Source organism: Teleopsis dalmanni, chromosome 1, assembly GCF_002237135.1.
Source record: "Teleopsis dalmanni isolate 2A chromosome 1, ASM223713v2, whole genome shotgun sequence".
Taxonomy (NCBI): Eukaryota; Metazoa; Arthropoda; class Insecta; order Diptera; family Diopsidae; genus Teleopsis; species Teleopsis dalmanni.
Genome location: NC_051846.1, coordinates 110886492 through 110907482, shown reverse-complemented (window position 1 = coordinate 110907482; position 20991 = coordinate 110886492). Strand labels below are relative to the sequence as shown.

At 36.2% G+C, this 20991-nt stretch overlaps 1 protein-coding gene across 1 annotated transcript; it reads right to left on the bottom strand.

Moving 5' to 3' along the window:
- Nucleotides 1–5992: 5992 nt before the first annotated feature.
- On the bottom strand, nt 5993–9301 carry LOC119665548. The gene has a single exon (XM_038074775.1). The coding sequence runs from the start codon at nt 9299–9301 to the stop codon at nt 5993–5995; it is 3309 nt and encodes a 1102-aa protein (XP_037930703.1).
- Between the last annotated feature and the right edge of the window lie 11690 nt (nt 9302–20991).

Here is a 20991-nt window from a genome sequence, read left to right as displayed (position 1 = left end):
AATGCCTATAAGGTGGTAATGTGCTCGATTCGGGGCAATAGAGCACCCCAACCTATGGATCCGCTGGTAATTGACCGTATAGTTACTACGCTATTTCCTTCGATGGACGACAGGGAGTTTTTCTTTGATCCCCGACCTCGATTGGTTACAATACCTCAGGTCACAGTCAATGAGATAAATGCTGCTATGAAGCGTATGAAGAACAACAAGGCACCTGGCCCAGACGGCATTCCTAGTGTTGCTGTCATTGCAGCAATTAAAGCTGATCCAAATATATTCGCAAACTTGTTTACAAAATGTCTGGAAGAAGGAGTTTTTCCAAGCCCTTGGAAAAAGCAAGATCTGGTCCTGCTTCCTAAACCAGGAAAACAACCGCAGGATCCAACAGCGTACCGACCAATATGCTTGTTGGATGAACTCGGGAAAACCCTTGAGTCTATCATGGTCAACCGCTTGCACGAATATCTGGAACGCCATGGAGGACTTAGTGAGCGGCAATTCGGTTTCCGAAGAGGCAAGTCTACACTTCACGCCATTGACATAGTTGTCAAAATAGCCCGCGCGGCCACTAGCGGAGAACGATGGAAAGGAGGTACCAAAGAGTACTGTGCGATGGTGACGCTAGATGTCAAAAACGCTTTTAACACAGCTAATTGGTCGAAGATATCACAAGCACTCAATGAATTTGGGGTCCCATGGTACCTCAGGAGAATGGTGCACAACTACTTTAGTGGTAGATGGCTTCAGGTCCAGACTGACGATGGAATCAAGCAGTACACGGTTACTTGTGGTGTTCCGCAAGGCTCCGTACTTGGTCCTGCATTGTGGAATGCGATGTACGATGGTGTACTAAAAGTCATCCTTCCAGAGAATTGCACAAGCGTGGCCTACGCTGATGACCTTGCAATCGTTGTCGTTGCGAAAACGATAGAGGAAATCACGGAGCGGTGCTCAGCAGCTGTTGATAAGGTAACCAGTTGGCTCTGTGAAAACGGACTGAAACTGGCGGTTCAAAAAACGGAAGCTGTGCTACTCAGTACACGGAAAAAACGGGAAGTCTTCTCGTTTTCAAGCGGTGGTTTCGAAATTACATCGAAGTCATCCCTGCGGTACCTGGGTGTTATCATAGATACCAGGATTACTTTTAGAGACCATCTAAGGGCGGTAAATGAGAAGGCGACTAAAGTCACTGTTGCCCTCTCACGACTCATGGCAAACACCTCGAGTATACGATCCACCAAGCGTAAACTCCTGGCAAGAGTCACCAGCTCGGTAATATTGTATGCAGCTCCCATCTGGGCTTCTGCTATGCGAACGAGATCATACGCTGCAGGCGCAAAAAGTACGTACCGGCTAAGCGCGCTACGTGTAATCAGTGCTTTCCGCACTGTATCGGACGATGCTGCATGCGTTATAGCAGGCATGCCGCCGCTTGATCTGTTGGCCTACGAACTTCGAGAGATCTGGCACAGTAGATTGTCGAAGGATGAGGCACGAAGCATTTCCATGATTACATGGCAACAACGGTGGAATGACTCGATAAAAGGAAGGTGGACATATACCCTGATCCCAAATCTTGATGTGTGGGTACACAGGTCGCATGGTGAGGTAGATTTCCATCTCACTCAGATCCTAACCGGACATGGAGTCTTTAAACAGTACCTTCATCGTTTCAAACACGAAGAAGATCCGTTTTGTCCTAGCTGTGAAGGGGTCGCTGAGGATGCAAACCACGTTCTTTTCTCTTGTGAGGCTATTGGCGAGCCTATTTGCCCGGGAAATTTAATTTTAAAAATGCTTAACTCTCCGGATATTTGGCGATTGATATCGACCGCTGCTGCTAGGATCATGACTCAACTTAGAGCCATTGAACGACGTCGTGCCAGCGAACGCGCCACAACTGAGGTCTCACCTCAAGAAATAGGACAGTTACGAACTCAGACGACATAACTAACGATTTGAGCTAATGCTCAGGACGCCTTTCTGACGTAATACCTAACGGTAGTTCCAGGAGGGACTCTCCGTCCGGACATGAGGACATGTTTTTAGCGGATTAAAGTTTCGCACTGACTTAGGCTTTCGATGCTTTTGAGTCCTCGTTAAAAAAAAAAAAAAAAAAAAAAAAAAAAAAAAAACCCCTTACCACACATTGAAGGAATCCTAAGCCGGTTACAAGATACTAGGTATATCTCTGCAATTGATCTTAAGGATGCGTTTTGGCAAATTCCATTAGACAAGAAATCGCGCGAGAAAACAGCATTCACCGTACCAGGAAGACCGTTATACCAGTTCTCAGTGATGCCTTTTGGACTATGCAACGCTGCACAACGAATGTGTCGATTGATGGACAAAGTTATCCCAGCATCACTTCGGGAAAGAGTTTCTGTCTATTTGGACGACTTGCTGGTGTGTTCGGAGGACTTTGACAGACATATGACATTACTGCAGCAAGTGGCTGAATGTCTAAGCAGAGCAAATCTAACGATAAATGTGCAAAAAAGCAAATTTTGCCATTCTGGTGTCAAGTACTTGAGATACATAGTAGGGAATGGCAATCTGAGTACAGACCCTGCAAAGATAGAAGCAATGAAAATGTTCCCAGAGCCAAAGACTGCGAAGCAACTTCGGCGTTTCCTGGGAATGACAGGTTGGTATAGGAGATTTATCCGAGAATATGCTACGATAGCAGTACCTTTGCATAACTGCCTCACGAAAACTAACTTGAAACAATTCGCATTAACCGGTGAAGCAAGAGCCGCCTTCGAGAAGCTGAAAGAAAGTTTGACAACGCGTATGTTTATGGAAGAAGTAAGCACTGTAGCGCGAGATCTGGATGTCGATTTGCAATCAAGCGCGTTCAAAACAGAAGAGTACCGGAATCTAATACAAGTAATCACTTCCGAAGACGGAAAGTTGCCAGACTTGTGTGTATCTGACGGATACGTATATAGAAGAGACGAGTTCAGAAATGGAGACCTAGTACAAGAAGAAGATGCATGGAAACTATGGGTGCCGTCGGAGTTACGACAATCTTTATTGGAAGCTATACACACATCCCCTTTTTCGGGACATGGAGGAATTCAGAAGACACTGTCCAAAATAAGAGTAAAATATTATTGGCCGGGAATGGTAAAAGACGTCCAGGCATTAGTAAAAGAGTGTGAGGTTTGTAATACATCTAAAGCCACGAACAAAATGCAAAAACCACTTATGGGAGCACAATTTATTACTGAACGGCATTTCCAACGATTATGCATAGATTTTATGGGTGCGTATCCTAGGACAAGTGAAGGAAATACGGTAATATTTGTATGTCTGGATAATTTCTCAAAGTTTGTATTTTTGAAGCCAATGAGGAGTGCAACAGCTGGAAATGTAGTAGAGTATCTAGAACGAGATATATTTCATATTTTTGGGGTTCCCGAGTATATTCACTCAGACAATGGAAAACAGTTTTATTCTCCACAAGCAAACGCTGCAGAACGAGTAAACCGATCAGTGTTGCAAATCATACGTGGGTACATAGATGGCAATCAAAAGACTTGGGATCAGTGGGTAAGCGATGCAGCATTTGCGTTGAGGAGTGTCCGGCATAAATCAATCGGGATAGCTCCATATTTTGCTGTATTTGGGGCTCACATGAGCCAGCACGGTAAGGCCTTTGCAGTCAATCGGCAATTAGATACAGTGAGAACAGGAGAGTTCGGAATACTACAGCAGACAGATAAGCAACAAGTGATAAAGGAAAATATTATGTCACAATTGCAGCTAGTTCATCAAAAGGCAAGGAAGGCATATAATACGCGAACCAAGGACGTACGATTTAGAGTAGGGCAGGTAGTCTACAGAAGAAACTTCAAACAAAGCAAGCAGAGTGAGGGACATAATGCCAAGCTTGGAAAAAAGAATGTGAAATGTGTAGTATTGAACATAATAGGAAACTCATTGTACGAAATTGGAGATATGAAAGGCGAAAAAATCGGGGTATTCCATGCAAAGGATTTATTTAGTGCATAGTAAATCTCAGTAAGCAGTAATGCCCGGATAACTCAATTGATAGAAGCAAGAAACACTACAGCTCAGGGCATGGGTCGAGGCCACACGTTGTACAAGCAAACCACAGTCTACCAGTCTATATTTTTTTTACGAGCCCGTTCCATATTATATAGAGATATAACATCGACGGTATCGAGCCTGTTATGGTAGCCTATAGGTATGTTAGGAAAGAAAAAATATTTTAAGAAAGAAAATTTTTTTTATAAACTCAACTAAATAAACTATATTATACGTAATAAATGTATTGACACAAGGGCATACCAAAAACAGCAAATACTCACCACAATTCGAGTTATGCAAAGAGAAAGGGGATGGTGAGTTTATATAAAAGAGAGTTGAGTACAGACTGTAAGAGAAAGGAGGAGCATTGTAACGAACAGCAAGCAAAACTAACTGAAGTGTTAACTGCCAAAATTACAGCAAAAACGGATCTGAAGAATAACAGCGAGTAGCTGTTAAGAGATTTGGAATATATAGAGCGATTCAACAGACTTGCGGGGAGAATTAAACAGTCAGCTAGCCGCGAAGGATTTGAAAAACTGTTGATACAAAGTATTTTTGAATTTTTGAAAAGTTTAAATTTTTATTTTTGAATTTTTTTTGTGAAATTTTTAAAGTTGAAATGATTGCAAAATAATGATTGCAAATTAAATAAATATGCAATAAAATCCATTAAACCAGGACTTATAAAGAACACTTTGTTCCCTGGAAAAATTAATGCAAATCAAATAAATATACAATTAAATTCATAAAACCAGGAATTGTAAAGAACACTTTGTTCCCTGGAAAAATTAATGCAAATCAAATAAATATACAAATAAATTCATAATACCAGGATTTGGAAAAATTAGTGCCTGGAAAAATTCCCTGGAAAAATTAGTGCCAATTAAATAATACACAAGAATACACAATCAAATAAATAAACCTTGCCTTTGGTAAGGCATTTACGGCTAACTCAGCTAAAACAGCAGGAAAGCAACCTGTCGTCCGGGCAGCAAAAATTACACCTTGGCATCAGCAACAGTTCGTATGAGCCGCATCAGTAACAAACATCAGTCGCCAGAATTATGAAAACCACATCACAGCAGAGTATCACCCAATCATCTTTAATATCATCACCGAAGGATTCACAGATAAGTCACCTTTGTCAATGTATTTATAGCCAAATTCATTAACGTAAAAATTACTGTGGCAAAAGAAATGATCGCATAAACATTCATAGTCAGCGCGTGTGTTACCATAGATATCACTTTCAAAGATTAAATAATAACACAATTTTTGTTGTCATTGCACTGCCTCTTAACTTAAATAACATTAAATAAATTGCATTAAAATTTTTGATCACAAATTGCTCTTGTCCGGTGCATATATAAACCCGTTGATATTGTTTTATTTGCTTTGCGATTACGTATAGTTAACATATTTATTTAAGCAAATTGTACACATTTATTTTTTTATTATTATTGCACATATCTATTTATTTATAAAATGATTAATATAGTTTGATTTGATCTGATTTGATTTTGAATTATATATATACATATTTCGTTAATATACAATGGAATTAATTGAAAAAAAAAACAAAAGAAAAACATTTTTTTTTAATATATATCCAAATTAAATTTAAGGTATATTAACAGAAAAAAAAAGAAACCCAAAATTAAGAGAAAGAATAAAGTAAGGGGTTACAAAATTTTTTTTTTTGTTGTGTTAATATAAACTTTTAGGTTCTTCGCCAGTTGACGTCAACAGCAGAGAGACCAGAGAGAAAAAAAAAAAAGAAAAAAAGGTAAAATTATAGAAAAAGCAATTTGGGTGTGCAGAAATACAAATATTTGTTTTTTTGTTAATGTATTAAATTTTAACTAGTAGAGTTGTTTATTATTAAATAAAAAAATGAATTAGATGAAAATTTAGATTTAGATTTCGCAAGTAATCAACGGCTGAATCGAGACCATAGTTTGGCCAATAAATGAGCGGCACACAGCTCTAATCTGGGTACTGATTTTGTGCTTAAAGGAGCAACCTTAGATTTGGCAGTTAACAACTCAGAATGAATCCCATTCGAATCATGGATTCGGACGTAGATGCAACAGCCGTACGCTCTTATTGACGCATCGGCGAAACCGTGAATATCGCATTTTATATTTGAATGAATATGAACATACCGCGGAATGGAAATAGAGTCCATCTGAGTCAGGTTACTTTTGAATGCTTGCCAGCTAGAATCGAGATGCATAGGAATTGACTCATCCCAGTCAAGCTTCTGAAGCCAAAGTTCTTGCAATAAAATTTTTGCGTTAGTCACTATTGGGCATACTAGTCCGAGGGGATCGAAGAGCCGAGCTGATACTGATAGTATGTTTCTTTTTGTTGCTCGCAATTCATGAAACTTTTCGTCTACATGGAACTTAAACGTATCATTCTGGGGAGTCCAGTGTATACCTAGCGCCTTTGTGGAATCAGTATTATTAACATTTAGAAAGAAGTCTGACGAGTCATACGTTTTATGGTTTGAAAACAATTTCGCTAATTTAAGTCCAGCCGAATCAAGAATTTCAGTACATTGGGTACGAATTGTTTCCAGTTCCTTCAGACTGTCAGCACCAGTCAATAGGTCATCGACATAGAAGTCATGTCGGATAACCCTTGTTCCAACTGAATGAGAATTGTTGTACAGGTCACTTAAGTAGTTTAGGCAACGTGTTGCCAAGAAAGAAGCAGGTGAAGTACCATATGTCACTGTGTTCAGTTTATAAACGCTAATCTGATCCGTAGGTTTTTCCCTCCAGAGAATAAGCTGGAAATTGCGATCTGCCTCGTCAACTTCGATTTGACGGTACATTTTTGTAATGTCAGCAGTCATCGCGTATTTGTGCATACGAAAGCGAAGTAGGATTGAATACAATTCTTCTTGTACCGTTGGACCAACCATTAGAATGTCGTTCAACGACACTTGTGAAGATGTTCGGCATAAAGCATCGAACACGACGCGAAGTTTTGTCGAGGTACTCTGAGGCCGCAACACACACTGATGCGGTATATAGTAATGAGGTGTCGAAGAAAAGTTGTCAGTAGTTAATGTCATGTGACCTAAGTCACGATACTCTGCCATAAACTCCATATACAGCTTCTGAAGCATACAGTCTTTCGACAACCTGCGTTCCAGTGAGAGAAAACGATTTTTTGCTGTTTCATATGACTGACCTAGAAGGTTGGGGTTGGACTTGAAAGGAATCTGCACCTTAAGCCTCCCTGAAGGTAAGCGTAAAATTGTGTTGAGAAACTTGGTCTCACAGTGTTGTTGTTCTATTGTGTATTTTTTGACAGTGAGCTCCTTGGGAATTTCTTCCAATTCCCAGAATTTTTTCACAAGAGAGTTTAAGCAGAAATCACCTGTTGACTCTGCTTCTTGAAGGCGTATTAAATTGCATATCTTAGATGCATTACTTGGGACATCTTTATATTTTCCTGAAACAATCCATCCAAGTAAAGTTTTTTGGAGAATTGGAAGATTAGTACCTTGTTTTATTTGTCCAATCGACAACAGTTCGAAAAAGCTTTCGGCACCAAGTAGAAGATCTATCTTTTGCGGTTTGTGAAAGTGTGGATCAGCAAGTGAAAGATTGGAAGGAACATTCCAATTACTCATTGACACAAATTTGTCGGGTTGGTAAGTGGAGATTGAAGGCATTACCCAAAAATCAGTAGAAAACTCATAAGAGTTAATACGTGATCTCACAGTGGCATGTAATTTTTGCCGTACTGTGGAGTTTGTTTCACCAATGCCAATTAGGTTTAGAGTTTTCGCTTCTTTTTTTAGTTGCTGTCGTTGTGCAAGTTCCTCGGTTATAAGGTTGACTTGACAACCGGAATCGAGCAGTGCTCTGGCCAGCTGATACTCTCCAGATCTTCCTTGAATGGTTATGACTGCAGTGGCTAGAATAATTTGATCGTCATTCGATGAGCTATGATTCACAGAGGCACGAGAAATAATAGGTTGTTCTGTATTATAAGATAAACCTGTTTGAGGAGTGTTAGTAGAATATTGATGTAAAAGAGTATGGTGCGACCGATTACACACTCTGCAGTGTGACGCCTTGCATCTAGATACCGTGTGCCCTTTCTTGAGACAATTTATGCATGCCGAAGATGATTTAATGAAATTGAACCGTTCAGTAACTGAGAGGGCAGCAAAGGCGGAGCATGAATTTATTACATGTTCCTTCGCATTACAGAACAAACATCTACTTTCCTCTTGCGAACTATTTTTCTTGCACATAAGTGACGATTTTACATTCTTACCTTGCCAGTTGTCTTGTTTTAGCCTGTTCGATCGAGACCTTGACGTAGAAGCTTCGTCAGCAGAAATGTGTTGGTATCGCTTATTTAACGCAGTCTCGCAATCAGACCAGAGTGGCAGCTTATTGTAATCTAATTGCTCCTCCCATTTAGATTTCGTGGCGGCATCGACTCTTGACATGACTAAATGAATAAGAACCGCATTTGAAATGTTCTTATCATCTCCTATTGACAATAGGGACTCATATATGGCAGAAACAGTATCTATGATATTGCGTAATGCAGAAGCAGATGGCTTGTTCATTTCTGGCAGTTCAAAAAGCTGCGAGATGCTATCGAAAAAGATTAGACAAGTGTTATCGTAAACTCTTTTTAAACTAGCTAATGCCTTTGAGTAATTAGTTTCAGTGAGTTGAAATGCCTTAACTGTACCAAGAGCTTCGTCAGACAAACACAAAATGAGATGATTGAATTTTTCAATATCAGTTAGCGACTGATCATTGTGCACTAAGCTTTCAAAAAGGCTTATGAAGTTTTTGTACTCAGAATGTTTCCCGCTAAATTTAGGTAAACGCATACTTGGCAGCCTGGAACGATGATTGCTGCATTCATGCGAAGTATCAGGGATACTAGACTTGCGATTTTTACCTAGCGCCTGTAGAAACAATGATTTCGAAGCAACGCAGATTTCTTCTAGATCTGGCCGAAATACATCAAACTCATTGATACACTCTATTTTTTGTTGACAAATCATGGTCTGTTTTATATATGAATTGAGAATGTCCAACCTACATTCCAGTTCTACAGGGTTTAAATCAACAGTTTTTTCCGAAATTACTTTTTTAATACGCAAGATACTGGCCACTACAGTTTCTCGCTGCTGGAGTAGTTTATCCAATTCTTCATTTTTTTGTGGGGATGATGCTCGCTTTTTAGTTGACATAGTGAATATACCAAAATTTTTTAAGAAAGAAGGCAATGCAGCGCAAAGAACGATAAGAGTATTTGAATACTGTTGAGCGACGGTTGTAAGTAAATTCCAACAAAGTAAACGCGAGAAATTAGCGAAACGAAAGATGCACTCACTTTGTTTATACAATAATAAAAAACGATAAATAATCAATATTGTGATTATGGGTAAATTCCAACAAAGTAAACGCGAGAAATTAGCGAAACGAAAACGAAAAATGCATTTACTTTGTATATAATTTGCCCCTGCAAATTACTCAATTATTTGTATTAAATAATTGGATTTACCGAACGTATTTGTAAATGAAGCTCAACCTCAGCTTCTTAAATTTGTTTCACGTTTGTCAAATAATTTATTATAGGAATAGATAAATAAATATATGTATTTTAAAAAGTGCAAATAATTACCAGTGCGAAAGTTATTTGAAATACTTTTCTTGACTATTTTGTTTAGTCAGAGCATGACCTGGTACAACAATTTCATTATTTGCACTTTCTTACCTGGCAAACGGCAGTGGTGTTACAGTTGCACTCCATCCAGAAAGAGAAAACAGCAGCACTGGTGAATAGAAGCAGCAATGAAGAGCAGTATCGATCTGCAGTGACAGCGAACAGCAGCAGCGAAATGCAGTAGCAGTCTGCAGTAGCAGCGGCCAGTAGCAGCAATGTGGAATTAATGGCAGCAACCGCAGTAGCAGCGGCCAACAGCAGCAATAAGAACTGAGCAGGAAACCGCAGTAGCAGCGGCCAACAGCAGCAATAAGAATTGAGCAGGAAACTGCAGTAGCAGCGGCCAACAGTAGCAATGATAATTAAGCAATAAAAACCAATAGCAGCAGCTTGCACATGTTTTCATCAGATAGATGAAATTGGCTTCTTCTTTGTCAATTTGTTGATTTTTTTTTTTATTATTAGAGGTTTTTGTCTGGTGCTGATACTTGACACCACACCGACATTCACCGCAACCACTTCACACGTGGAAAATGAAAATTAAACTCAACGAAAATCACGATGCTGCCAAATGCAGCTCCACCGAACAATGATCACTAAATTTCACTTTTTTTAAAATTTTTTAAATTATTTACTACTTGATTTCAAGTCCCTGCTCGGGCGCCAATGAGAAATACAAGAGTTTTTGTATTTGTTGAAGTTATAAAAAAAACTAAAATTACGACAGTTTGTATTTTATTGAAATTAATTAAATTACACTTTATTTAAAAAATTGAAATTTAAAAAAATCACTTCGAAATGTAATAAAACAAAATATATAAAGAAAGAATATCAAAAATAAAACGCGTGCTGTTCATTCGGAACTTGAAATGCATAGAGCGATCGAGAATGCTAGTTCAATCTTGGAGCCAAGAAACTGTAAATTAATATTGTTTTTATATTTTAAAGTACCGTATATGTGCAAGGTTGACGAAAGTCAACATTGGGTTGCATATTTACAAGATGTAATTTCAAAACAGTATTATATGTTTAACACTGCCTGGATTTCAGCCGGAACTATATAATTTCAAAGCACAAGATGGAATTTCAAACCAATAGTATATGTTTAACACAGCATGGATTTCAGCCGGAGCTATATAATTTAAAGCGTAAGATTTAATTTCAAAACAGTAGTATATGTTTAACACAGCATGGATTTCACCTGAGCTATATAATTTCAAAGCACGTGATGGAACTTCAAAACAGTAGCATTTTTTCTACATAGCACGGTTTTCCACCGGATCTATATAATTTCAAAGCACAAGATGGAATTTGAAAACAGTGGTATATTTTCTATACAGCACGGATTTCAGCCGGATGTATAAGACTTCAAAGCAAAAGATGTAATTTCATAGCAGTAGTATATTTTCTACACAGCATTGTTTTCACCCGGAGCTTTATAATTTCAAAGCACGAGATGGAATTTCGAAACAGTAGTGTATTTTCTACATATCACGGTTTTTCACCGGAACTATATAATTTCAGCGCACAAGATGGAATTTCAAACCAGTAGTATATGTTTAACACAGCATGGATTTAAGCCAGAACTATATAATTTCAAAGCACAAGATAAAATTTCAAAGCAGTAATTTATGTGTTTAACGCAGCTTGGATTTCAACCGGAGCTATTTAATTTCAAAGCACAAGATGTAATTTCAAAACAGTAGTAAATTTTGTACATAGCATGGTTTTCCGCCGGAGCTATACAATCTCAAAGCACAAGATGTAATTTCAAAACTGTGGTATATATTTAACACAGCAGGTTATTCAGCCTGAGCTGTATAATTTCATAGCACAAGATGTAATTTCAAAACAGTGGTATATGTTTAACACAGCATGGATTTCAGCCGCAGCTGTATAAGTTCAAAGCACAAAATGTAATTTCAGAACAGTAGTATACTTTCACCACAGCATGGTTTTCAGCCGGAGCTATATAATTTCAAAGCACAAGACTTAAATTCAATAGAGTAGTATATATTCTACACAGCATGGTTTTCAGCCGGAGCTGTATAATTTCAAAGCACAAGATGTAATTTTAAAACAGTAGTGTATGGTCAACACAGCATGAATTTCAACCGGAATTATATAATTTCAAAGCACAAGATGGAATTTCAAAACAGTAGTATATGTTTAACACAGCATGGATTTCAACCGGAGCTATATACTTTCAAAGCACAAGATTGAATTTCAAAACAGTAGTATATGTGTTCAACACAGCATGGATTTCAACCGGAATTATATAATTTCAAAGCACAAGATGGAATTTCAAAACAGTAGTATATGTTTAACACAGCATGGATTTCAACCGGAGCTATATACTTTCAAAGCACAAGATGGAATTTCAAAACAGTAGTATATGTGTTTAACACAGCATGGATTTTAACCGGAGCTATGTAAATTCAAAGCACTAGACGTAATTTCAAAACAGTGGTATATGTTCAACGCAGCATGTTTTTCAGCCGGAGCTATATAATTTCAAAGCACAAGACTTAATTTCAAAACAGTAGTATATGTTTAACACAGCATGGGTTTCAGCCGGATCTATATAACTTCAAAGCAGAAGATGTAATTTCATAACAGTAGTATATGTTTAACACAGCATGGATTTCAGCCAGAACTATATAATTTCAAAGCACAAGATGGAATTTCAAAACAGTAGTATATGTGTTTAGAACAGACTGGATTTCAACCGGAGCTATGTAATTTCAAAGCACAAAATGGAATTTCAAAACAGTAGTATATGTGTTATGCACAGACTGGATTTCAGCCGGAACTAAATAATTTCAGAGCACAAGATTAAATTTCAAAACAGTAGTATATGTTCAACACAGCATGGATTTCAGCCGGAGCTATATAATTTCAACGCACAAGATGTAATTTCAAAATAGTGAAATATATTGAACACAGCCTGGATTTCAGCCGGAGCTATATAATTTCAAAGCAAAAGATGCGATTTCAAAACAGTAACATATGTTTAACACAGCATGGATTTCAGCCGGAACTATATAATTTCAAAGCACAAGATGGAATTTCAAAACAGTAGTATATTTTTAACACTGCATGGTTTTCAGCCGGAGCTATATAATTTCAAAACACAAGATGGAATCTCAAAACAGTACTATATTTTCAACACAGCCTGGATTTCAGCCGGAGCTATATAATTTCAAAGCACAAGATGTAATTTTAAAACCGTAGTATATGTTTAACACAACCTGGATTTCAGCCGGAGCTATATAATTTCAAAGCACAAGATGGAATTTCAAAACAGTAGTATATGTTTAACACAGCATGGATTTCAGCCAGAACTATATAATTTCAATGCACAAGATGTAATTTCAAAACAGTAGTATATTTTCTACACAGCATGGATTTTAGCCTGAATTATATAAATTCAAAGCACTAGACGTAATTTCAAAACAGTGGTATATGTTCAACACAGATGGTTTTCAGCCGGAGCTATATACTTTCAAAGCACAAGATGTAATTTCAAAACAGTATTATATGTTTAACACTGCCTGGATTTCAGCCGGAAATATATAATTTCAAAGCACAAGATGGAATTTCAAAACAGTAATAAATGTTTAACACAGCATGGATTTCAGCCGGAACTATATAATTTCAATGCACAAGATGGAATTTCAAAACGGTAGTATATTTTCAACACAGTATGGATTTCAGCCGGAACTATATAATTTCAAAGCAAAGATGGAATTTCAAAACAGTAATATATGTTTAACACAGCACGGATTTCAGACGGAACTATATAATTTCAAAGCACACGATGGAATTTCAAAACAGTAGTATATGTGTTTAAAACAGCATGTTTTTCAGCCGGAGCTATATAATTTCAAAGCACAAGATTTAATTTCAAAACAGTAGTATATGTTTAACAAAGCATGGATTTTAACCGGGGCTATATAAATTCAAAGCACTAGATGTAATTTCAAAACAGTGGTATATGTTCAACACAGCATGGTTTTCAGCCGGAGCTATATAATTTCAAAGCACAAGACTTAATTTCAAAACAGTGGTATATGCTTAATACAGCATGGGTTTCAGCCGGATCTAAATAATTTCAAAGCACTAGATGGAATTTCAAAACACTAGTATATGTGTTTAGCACAGACTGGATTTCAACTGGAGCTATTTAATTTCAATGCAGAAAATGGAATTTCAAAACAGTAGTATATTTTCAACACAGCCTGGTTTTCAGCCGGAGCTATTTACTTTCAAAGCACAAGATGGATTTTCAAAACAGTAGTATATTTTTAACACTGCATGGTTTTCAGCCGGAGCTATATAATTTCAAAACACAAGATGTAATTTCAAACCAATAGTATATGTTTGACACAGCATGGATTTCAGCCGGAGCTATTTAATTTCAAAGCACAAGATGTAATTTCAAAACAGTAGTATATGTTTAACACAACCTGGATTTCAGCCAGAGCTATATAATTTCAAAGCACAAGATGGAATTTCAAAACAGTAGTATATGTTTAAAACAGCACGGATTTCAACCAGAACTATATAATTTCAATGCACAAGATGTAATTTCAAAACAGTAGTATATTTTCAACACAGCATGGATTTTAGCCTGAATTCTATAAATTCAAAGCACTAGACGTAATTTCAAAACAGTGGTATATTTTTAACATAGCATGGTTTTCAGCCGGAGCTATATAATTTCAAAGCACAAGACTTAATTTCAAAACAGTAAAATATGTTTAACACTGCCTTAATTTCAGCCGGAAATATATAATTTCAAAGCACAAGATGGAATTTTAAAACAGTAGTATATGTTTAACACAGCATAGATTTCAGCCAGAACTATATAATTTCAAAGCACAAGATGAAATTTCAAAACAGTAATATAAGTTTAACACAGCATGGATTTTAGCCGGAACTATATAATATAAATGCACAAGATGGAATTTCAAAACAGTGAAATATGTTCAACACAGCATGGATTTCAGCCGGAACTATACAATTTCAAAGCACAAGATGTAATTTCAAACCAATAGTATATGTTTAACACTGCATGGATTTCAGCCAGAGCTATATAATTTCAAAGCACAAGATGGAATTTCAAAACAGTAGTATATGTGTTTAACACTGCCTGGATTTCAGCCGGAAATATATAATTTCAAAGCACAAGATGGAATTTCAAAACAGTAGTATATGTTTAACACAGCATGGATTTCAGCCAGAACTATATAATTACAAAGCAAAGATGGAATTTCAAAACAGTAATATATGTTTAACACAGCATGGATTTTAGCCGGAACTATATAATTTCAAAACACAAGATTGAATTTCAAAACAGTAGTATATGTGTTCAAAACAGCATGTTTTTCAGCCGGAGCTATATAATTTCAAAGCACAAGAGTTAATTTCAAAACAGTAGTATATGTTTAACACTGCCTGGATTTCAGCCGGAACTATATAATTTCAAAGCACAAAATGTAATTTCAAAACAGTGGTATATGTTTAACACAGCATGGTTTTCAGCCAGAGCTATATCATTTCAAAGCACAAGATGGAATTTCAAAACAGTAGTATATGTGTTTAGCACAGACTGGATTTCAATTGGAGCTATGTAACTTCAAAGCACAAGATGGAATTTCAAAACAGTAGTACATGTGTTTAACACAGCATGGATTTCAACCGGAGCTATACAATTTCAAAGCACTAGATGTAATTTCAAAACAGTGAAATATGTTCAACACAGCATGTTTTTCAGCCGGAGCTATATAATTTCAAAGCACAAGACTTAATTTCAAAACAGTGGTATATGTTTAACACAGCATGGGTTTCAGCCGGATCTATATAACTTGAAAGCAAAAGATGTAATTTCATAACAGTTGTATATGTTTAACACAGCATGGATTTCAGCCAGAACTATATAATTTCAAAGCACAAGATGGAATTTCAAAACAGTAGTATATGTGTTTTGCACAGACTGGATTTCAACTGGAGTTATGTAACTTCAAAGCACAAGATGGAATTTCAAAACAGTAGTATATGTTTAACACAGCATGGATTTCAGCCAGAACTATTTAATTTCAATGCACAAAATGGAATTTCAAAACAGTAGTATATTTTCAACACAGCATGGATTTCAGCCGGAGCTATATAATTTCAAAGCACAAGATGGAATTTCAAAACAGTAATATATGTTTAACACCGCCTGGATTTCAGCCGGAGCTATATAATTTGAAAGCACAAGAGTTAATTTCAAAACAGTAGTATATGTTTAACACTGCCTGGATTTCAGCCGGAACTATATAATTTCAAAGCACAAGATGGAATTTCAAACCAATAGTACATGTTTAACACAGCATGGTTTTCAGACGGAGCTATATAATTTCAAAGCACAAGACGTAATTTCAAAACAGTGGTATATGTTTAACACAGCATGGATTTCAGCCGGAGCTATATACTTTCAAAGCACAAGATGGAATTTCAAAACAGTAGTATATGTTTAACACAACCTGGATTTCAGCCGGAGCTATATAATTTCAAAGCACAAGATGGAATTTCAAAATGGTAGTATATGTTTAAAACAGCATGGTTTTCAACCAGAACTATATAATTTCAATGCACAAGATGTAATTTCAAAACAGTAGTATATGTGTTTAGCACAGACTGGATTTCAACCGGAGCTATATAAATTCAAAGCACTGGATGTAATTTCAAAACAGTGGTATATGTTCAACACAGATGGTTTTCAGCCGGAGCTATATAATTTGAAAGCACAAGAGTTAATTTCAAAACAGTAGTATATGTTTAACGCTGCCTGGATTTCAGCCGGAACTATATAATTTCAAAGCACAAGATGGAATTTCAAACCAATAGTATATGTTTAACACAGCATGGTTTTCAGACGGAGCTATTTCAAAGCACAAGACGTAATTTCAAAACAGTGGTATATGTTTAACACAGCATGGATTTCAGCCGGAGCTATATACTTTCAAAGCACAAGATGGAATTTCAAAACAGTAGTATATGTTTAAAACAGCTTGGATATCAGCCGGAGCTATATAATTTCAAAACACAAGATGGAATTTCAAAACAGTAGTATATGTTTAACACAGCATGGATTTCAGCCAGAACTATTTAATTTCAAAGCACAAAATGGAATTTCAAAACAGTAGTATATTTTCAACACAGCATGGATTTCAGCCGGAGCTATATAATTTCAAAGCACAAGATGGAATTTCAAAACAGTAATATATGTTTACCACCGCCTGGATTTTCACCCACAGCTACATAATTTCAAAGCACAAGATGTAATTTCAAAACAGTAGTACACGTGTTTAACACAGACTGGATTTCAACTGGAGCTATGTAATTTCAAATCACGAGATGGAATTTCAAAACAGTTGCATTTTTTCTACATATGACGGTTTTCCAATGGATCTATATAATTTCAAAGCACAAGATGGAATTTCAAAACAGCAGTGTATGTTTAAAACAGCTTGGGTTTCAGCCAGAGCTATTTACTTTCAAAGCACAAGATGTAATTTCAAAACAGTGGTATATGTTTAACACAGCATGCATTTCAGCCAGAACTATATAATTTCAAAGCACAAGATGGAATTTCAAAACAGTAGTATATGTTTAACACAGCATGGATTTCAGCCTGAACTATATAATTTCAAAGCACAAGAAGTAATTTCAAAACAGTAGTATATGTGTTTAGCACAGACTGGATTTCAGCCGGAACTAAATAATTTCAAAGCACAAGATGGAATTTCAAAACTGTGAAATATATTTAACACAGCCTGGATTTTAGCCAGAGCTATTTACTTTCAAAGCACAAGATGTAATTTCAAAACAGTGGTATATGTTCAACACAGATGGTTTTCAGCCGGAGCTATATAATTTCAAAGCACAAGAGTTAATTTCAAAACAGTAGTATATGTTTAACACTGCCTGGATTTCAGCCGGAACCATATAATTTCAAAGCACAAGATGGAATTTCAAACCAATAGTATATGTTTAACACAGCATGGTTTTCAGACGGAGCTATATAATTTCAAAGCACAAGACGTAATTTCAAAACAGTGGTATATGTTTAACACAGCATGGATTTCAGCCAGAACTATATAACTTCAAAGCACAAGATGGAATTTCAAAACAGTAGTATATGTTTAACACAACCTGGATTTCAGCCGGAGCTATATAATTTCAAAGCACAAGATGGAATTTCAAAACAGTAGTATATGTTTAAAACAGCATGGATTTCAACTGGAGCTATGTAACTTCAAAGCTCAAGATGGAATTTCAAAACAGTAGTACATGTGTTTAACACAGCATGGATTTCAACCGGAGCTATATAAATTCAAAGCACTAGATGTAATTTCAAAACAGTGAAATATGTTCAACACAGCATGTTTTTCAGCCGGAGCTATATAATTTCAAAGCACAAGACTTAATTTCAAAACAGTGGTATATGTTTAACACAGCATGGGTTTCAGCCGGATCTATATAACTTCAAAGCAAAAGATGTAATTTCATAACAGTGGTATATGTTTAACACAGCATGGATTTCAGCCAGAACTATATAATTTCAAAGCACAAGATGGAATTTCAAAACAGTAGTATATGTGTTTTGCACAGACTGGATTTCAACTGGAGTTATGTAACTTCAAAGCACAAGATGGAATTCCAAAACAGTAGTATATGTTTAACACAGCATGGATTTCAACCGGAGCTATTTAATTTCAAAGCACAAAATGGAATTTCAAAACAGTAATGTATGTTTAACACCGCATGGATTTTCACCCAGAGCTACATAATTTCAAAGCACAAGATGTAATTTCAAAACAGTAGTACACGTGTTTAACACAGACTGGATTTCAACTGGAGCTATGTAATTTCAAATCACGAGATGGAATTTCAAAACAGTTGAATTTTTTCTACATAGGACGGTTTTCCACCGGATCTATATAATTTCAAAGCACAAGATGGAATTTCAAAACAGTAGTGTATGTTTAAAACAGCTTGGGTTTCAGCCAGAGCTATTTACTTTCAAAGCACAAGATGTAATTTCAAAACAGTGGTATATGTTCAACACAGATGGTTTTCAGCCGGAGCTATATAATTTGAAAGCACAAGAGTTAATTTCAAAACAGTAGTATATGTTTAACACTGCCTGGATTTCAGCCGGAACTATATAATTTCAAAGCACAAGATGGAATTTCAAACCAATAGTATATGTTTAACACAGCATGGTTTTCAGACGGAGCTATATAATTTCAAAGCACAAGACGTAATTTCAAAACAGTGGTATATGTTTAACACAGCATGGATTTCAGCCGGAGCTATATACTTTCAAAGCACAAGATGGAATTTCAAAACAGTAGTATATGTTTAACACAACCTGGATTTCCGCCGGAGCTATATAATTTCAAAGCACAAGATGGAATTTCAAAACAGTAGTATATGTTTAAAACAGCATGGATTTCAACTGGAGCTATGTAACTTCAAAGCTCAAGATGGAATTTCAAAACAGTAGTACATGTGTTTAGCACAGCATGGATTTCAACCGGAGCTATATAAATTCAAAGCACTAGATGTGATTTCAAAACAGTGAAATATGTTCAACACAGCATGTTTTTCAGCCGGAGCTATATAATTTCAAAGCACAAGACTTAATTTCAAAACAGTGGTATATGTTTAACACAGCATGGGTTTCAGCCGGATCTATATAACTTCAAAGCAAAAGATGTAATTTCATAACAGTTGTATATGTTTAACACAGCATGGATTTCAGCCAGAACTATATAATTTCAAAGCACAAGATGGAATTTCAAAACAGTAGTATATGTGTTTTGCACAGACTGGATTTCAACTGGAGTTATGTAACTTCAAAGCACAAGATGGAATTTCAAAACAGTAGTATATGTTTAACACAGCATGGATTTCAGCCAGAACTATTTAATTTCAAAGCACAAGATGGAATTTCAAAACAGTAATGATTGTTTAACACCGCATGGATTTTCACCCACAGCTACATAATTTCAAAGCACAAGATGTAATTTCAAAACAGTAGTACACGTGTTTAGCACAGACTGGATTTCAACTGGAGCTATGTAATTTCAAATCACGAGATGGAATTTCAAAACAGTTGAATTTTTTCTACATAGGACGGTTTTCCACCGGATCTATATAATTTCAAAGCACAAGATGGAATTTCAAAACAGTAGTGTATGTTTAAAACAGCTTGGGTTTCAGCCAGAGCTATTTACTTTCAAAGCACAAGATGTAATTTCAAAACAGTAGTATATGTTTAACACAGCATGGATTTCAGCCAGAACTATATAACTTCAAAGCACAAGATGGAATTTCAAAACAGTAGTATATGTTCAACACAGATGGTTTTCAGCCGGAGCTATATAATTTGAAAGCACAAGAGTTAATTTCAAAACAGTAGTATATGTTTAACACTGCCTGGATTTCAGCCGGAACTATATAATTTCAAAGCACAAGATGGAATTTCAAACCAATAGTATATGTTTAACACAGCATGGTTTTCAGACGGAGCTATTTCAAAGCACAAGACGTAATTTCAAAACAGTGGTATATGTTTAACACAGCATGGATTTCAGCCGGAGCTATATACTTTCAAAGCACAAGATGGAATTTCAAAACAGTAGTATATGTTTAACACAAGCTGGATCTCAGCCGGAGCTATATAATTTCAAAGCAGAAGCTGTAATTTCAAAACAGTAGTGTATGTTTAACACAACCTGGTTTTCAGCCGGATCTATATACCTAATTTCAAAGCACAAGATGTAATTTCAAAACAGTAGTATATGTTTAACACAGCGTGCTTTACTGCCGAAGCTATGTAATTTCAAAGCACAAGACGTAATTTCAAAACAGTGGTATATGTTTAACACAGCATGGATATCAGCCGGAGCTATATACTTTCAAAGCACAAGATGGAATTTTGAAACAGTAGTATATGTTTAACACAGCCTGGATCTCAGCCGGAGCTGTATAATTTCAAAGCAGAAGGTGTAATTTCAAAACAGTAGTGTATGTTTAACACAACCTGGTTTTCAGCCGGATCTATATACCTAATTTCAAAGCACAAGATGAAATTTCAAAACAGTAGTATATTTTCTACACACCATTGTTTTTAAACGGAGCTATATAATTTCAAAG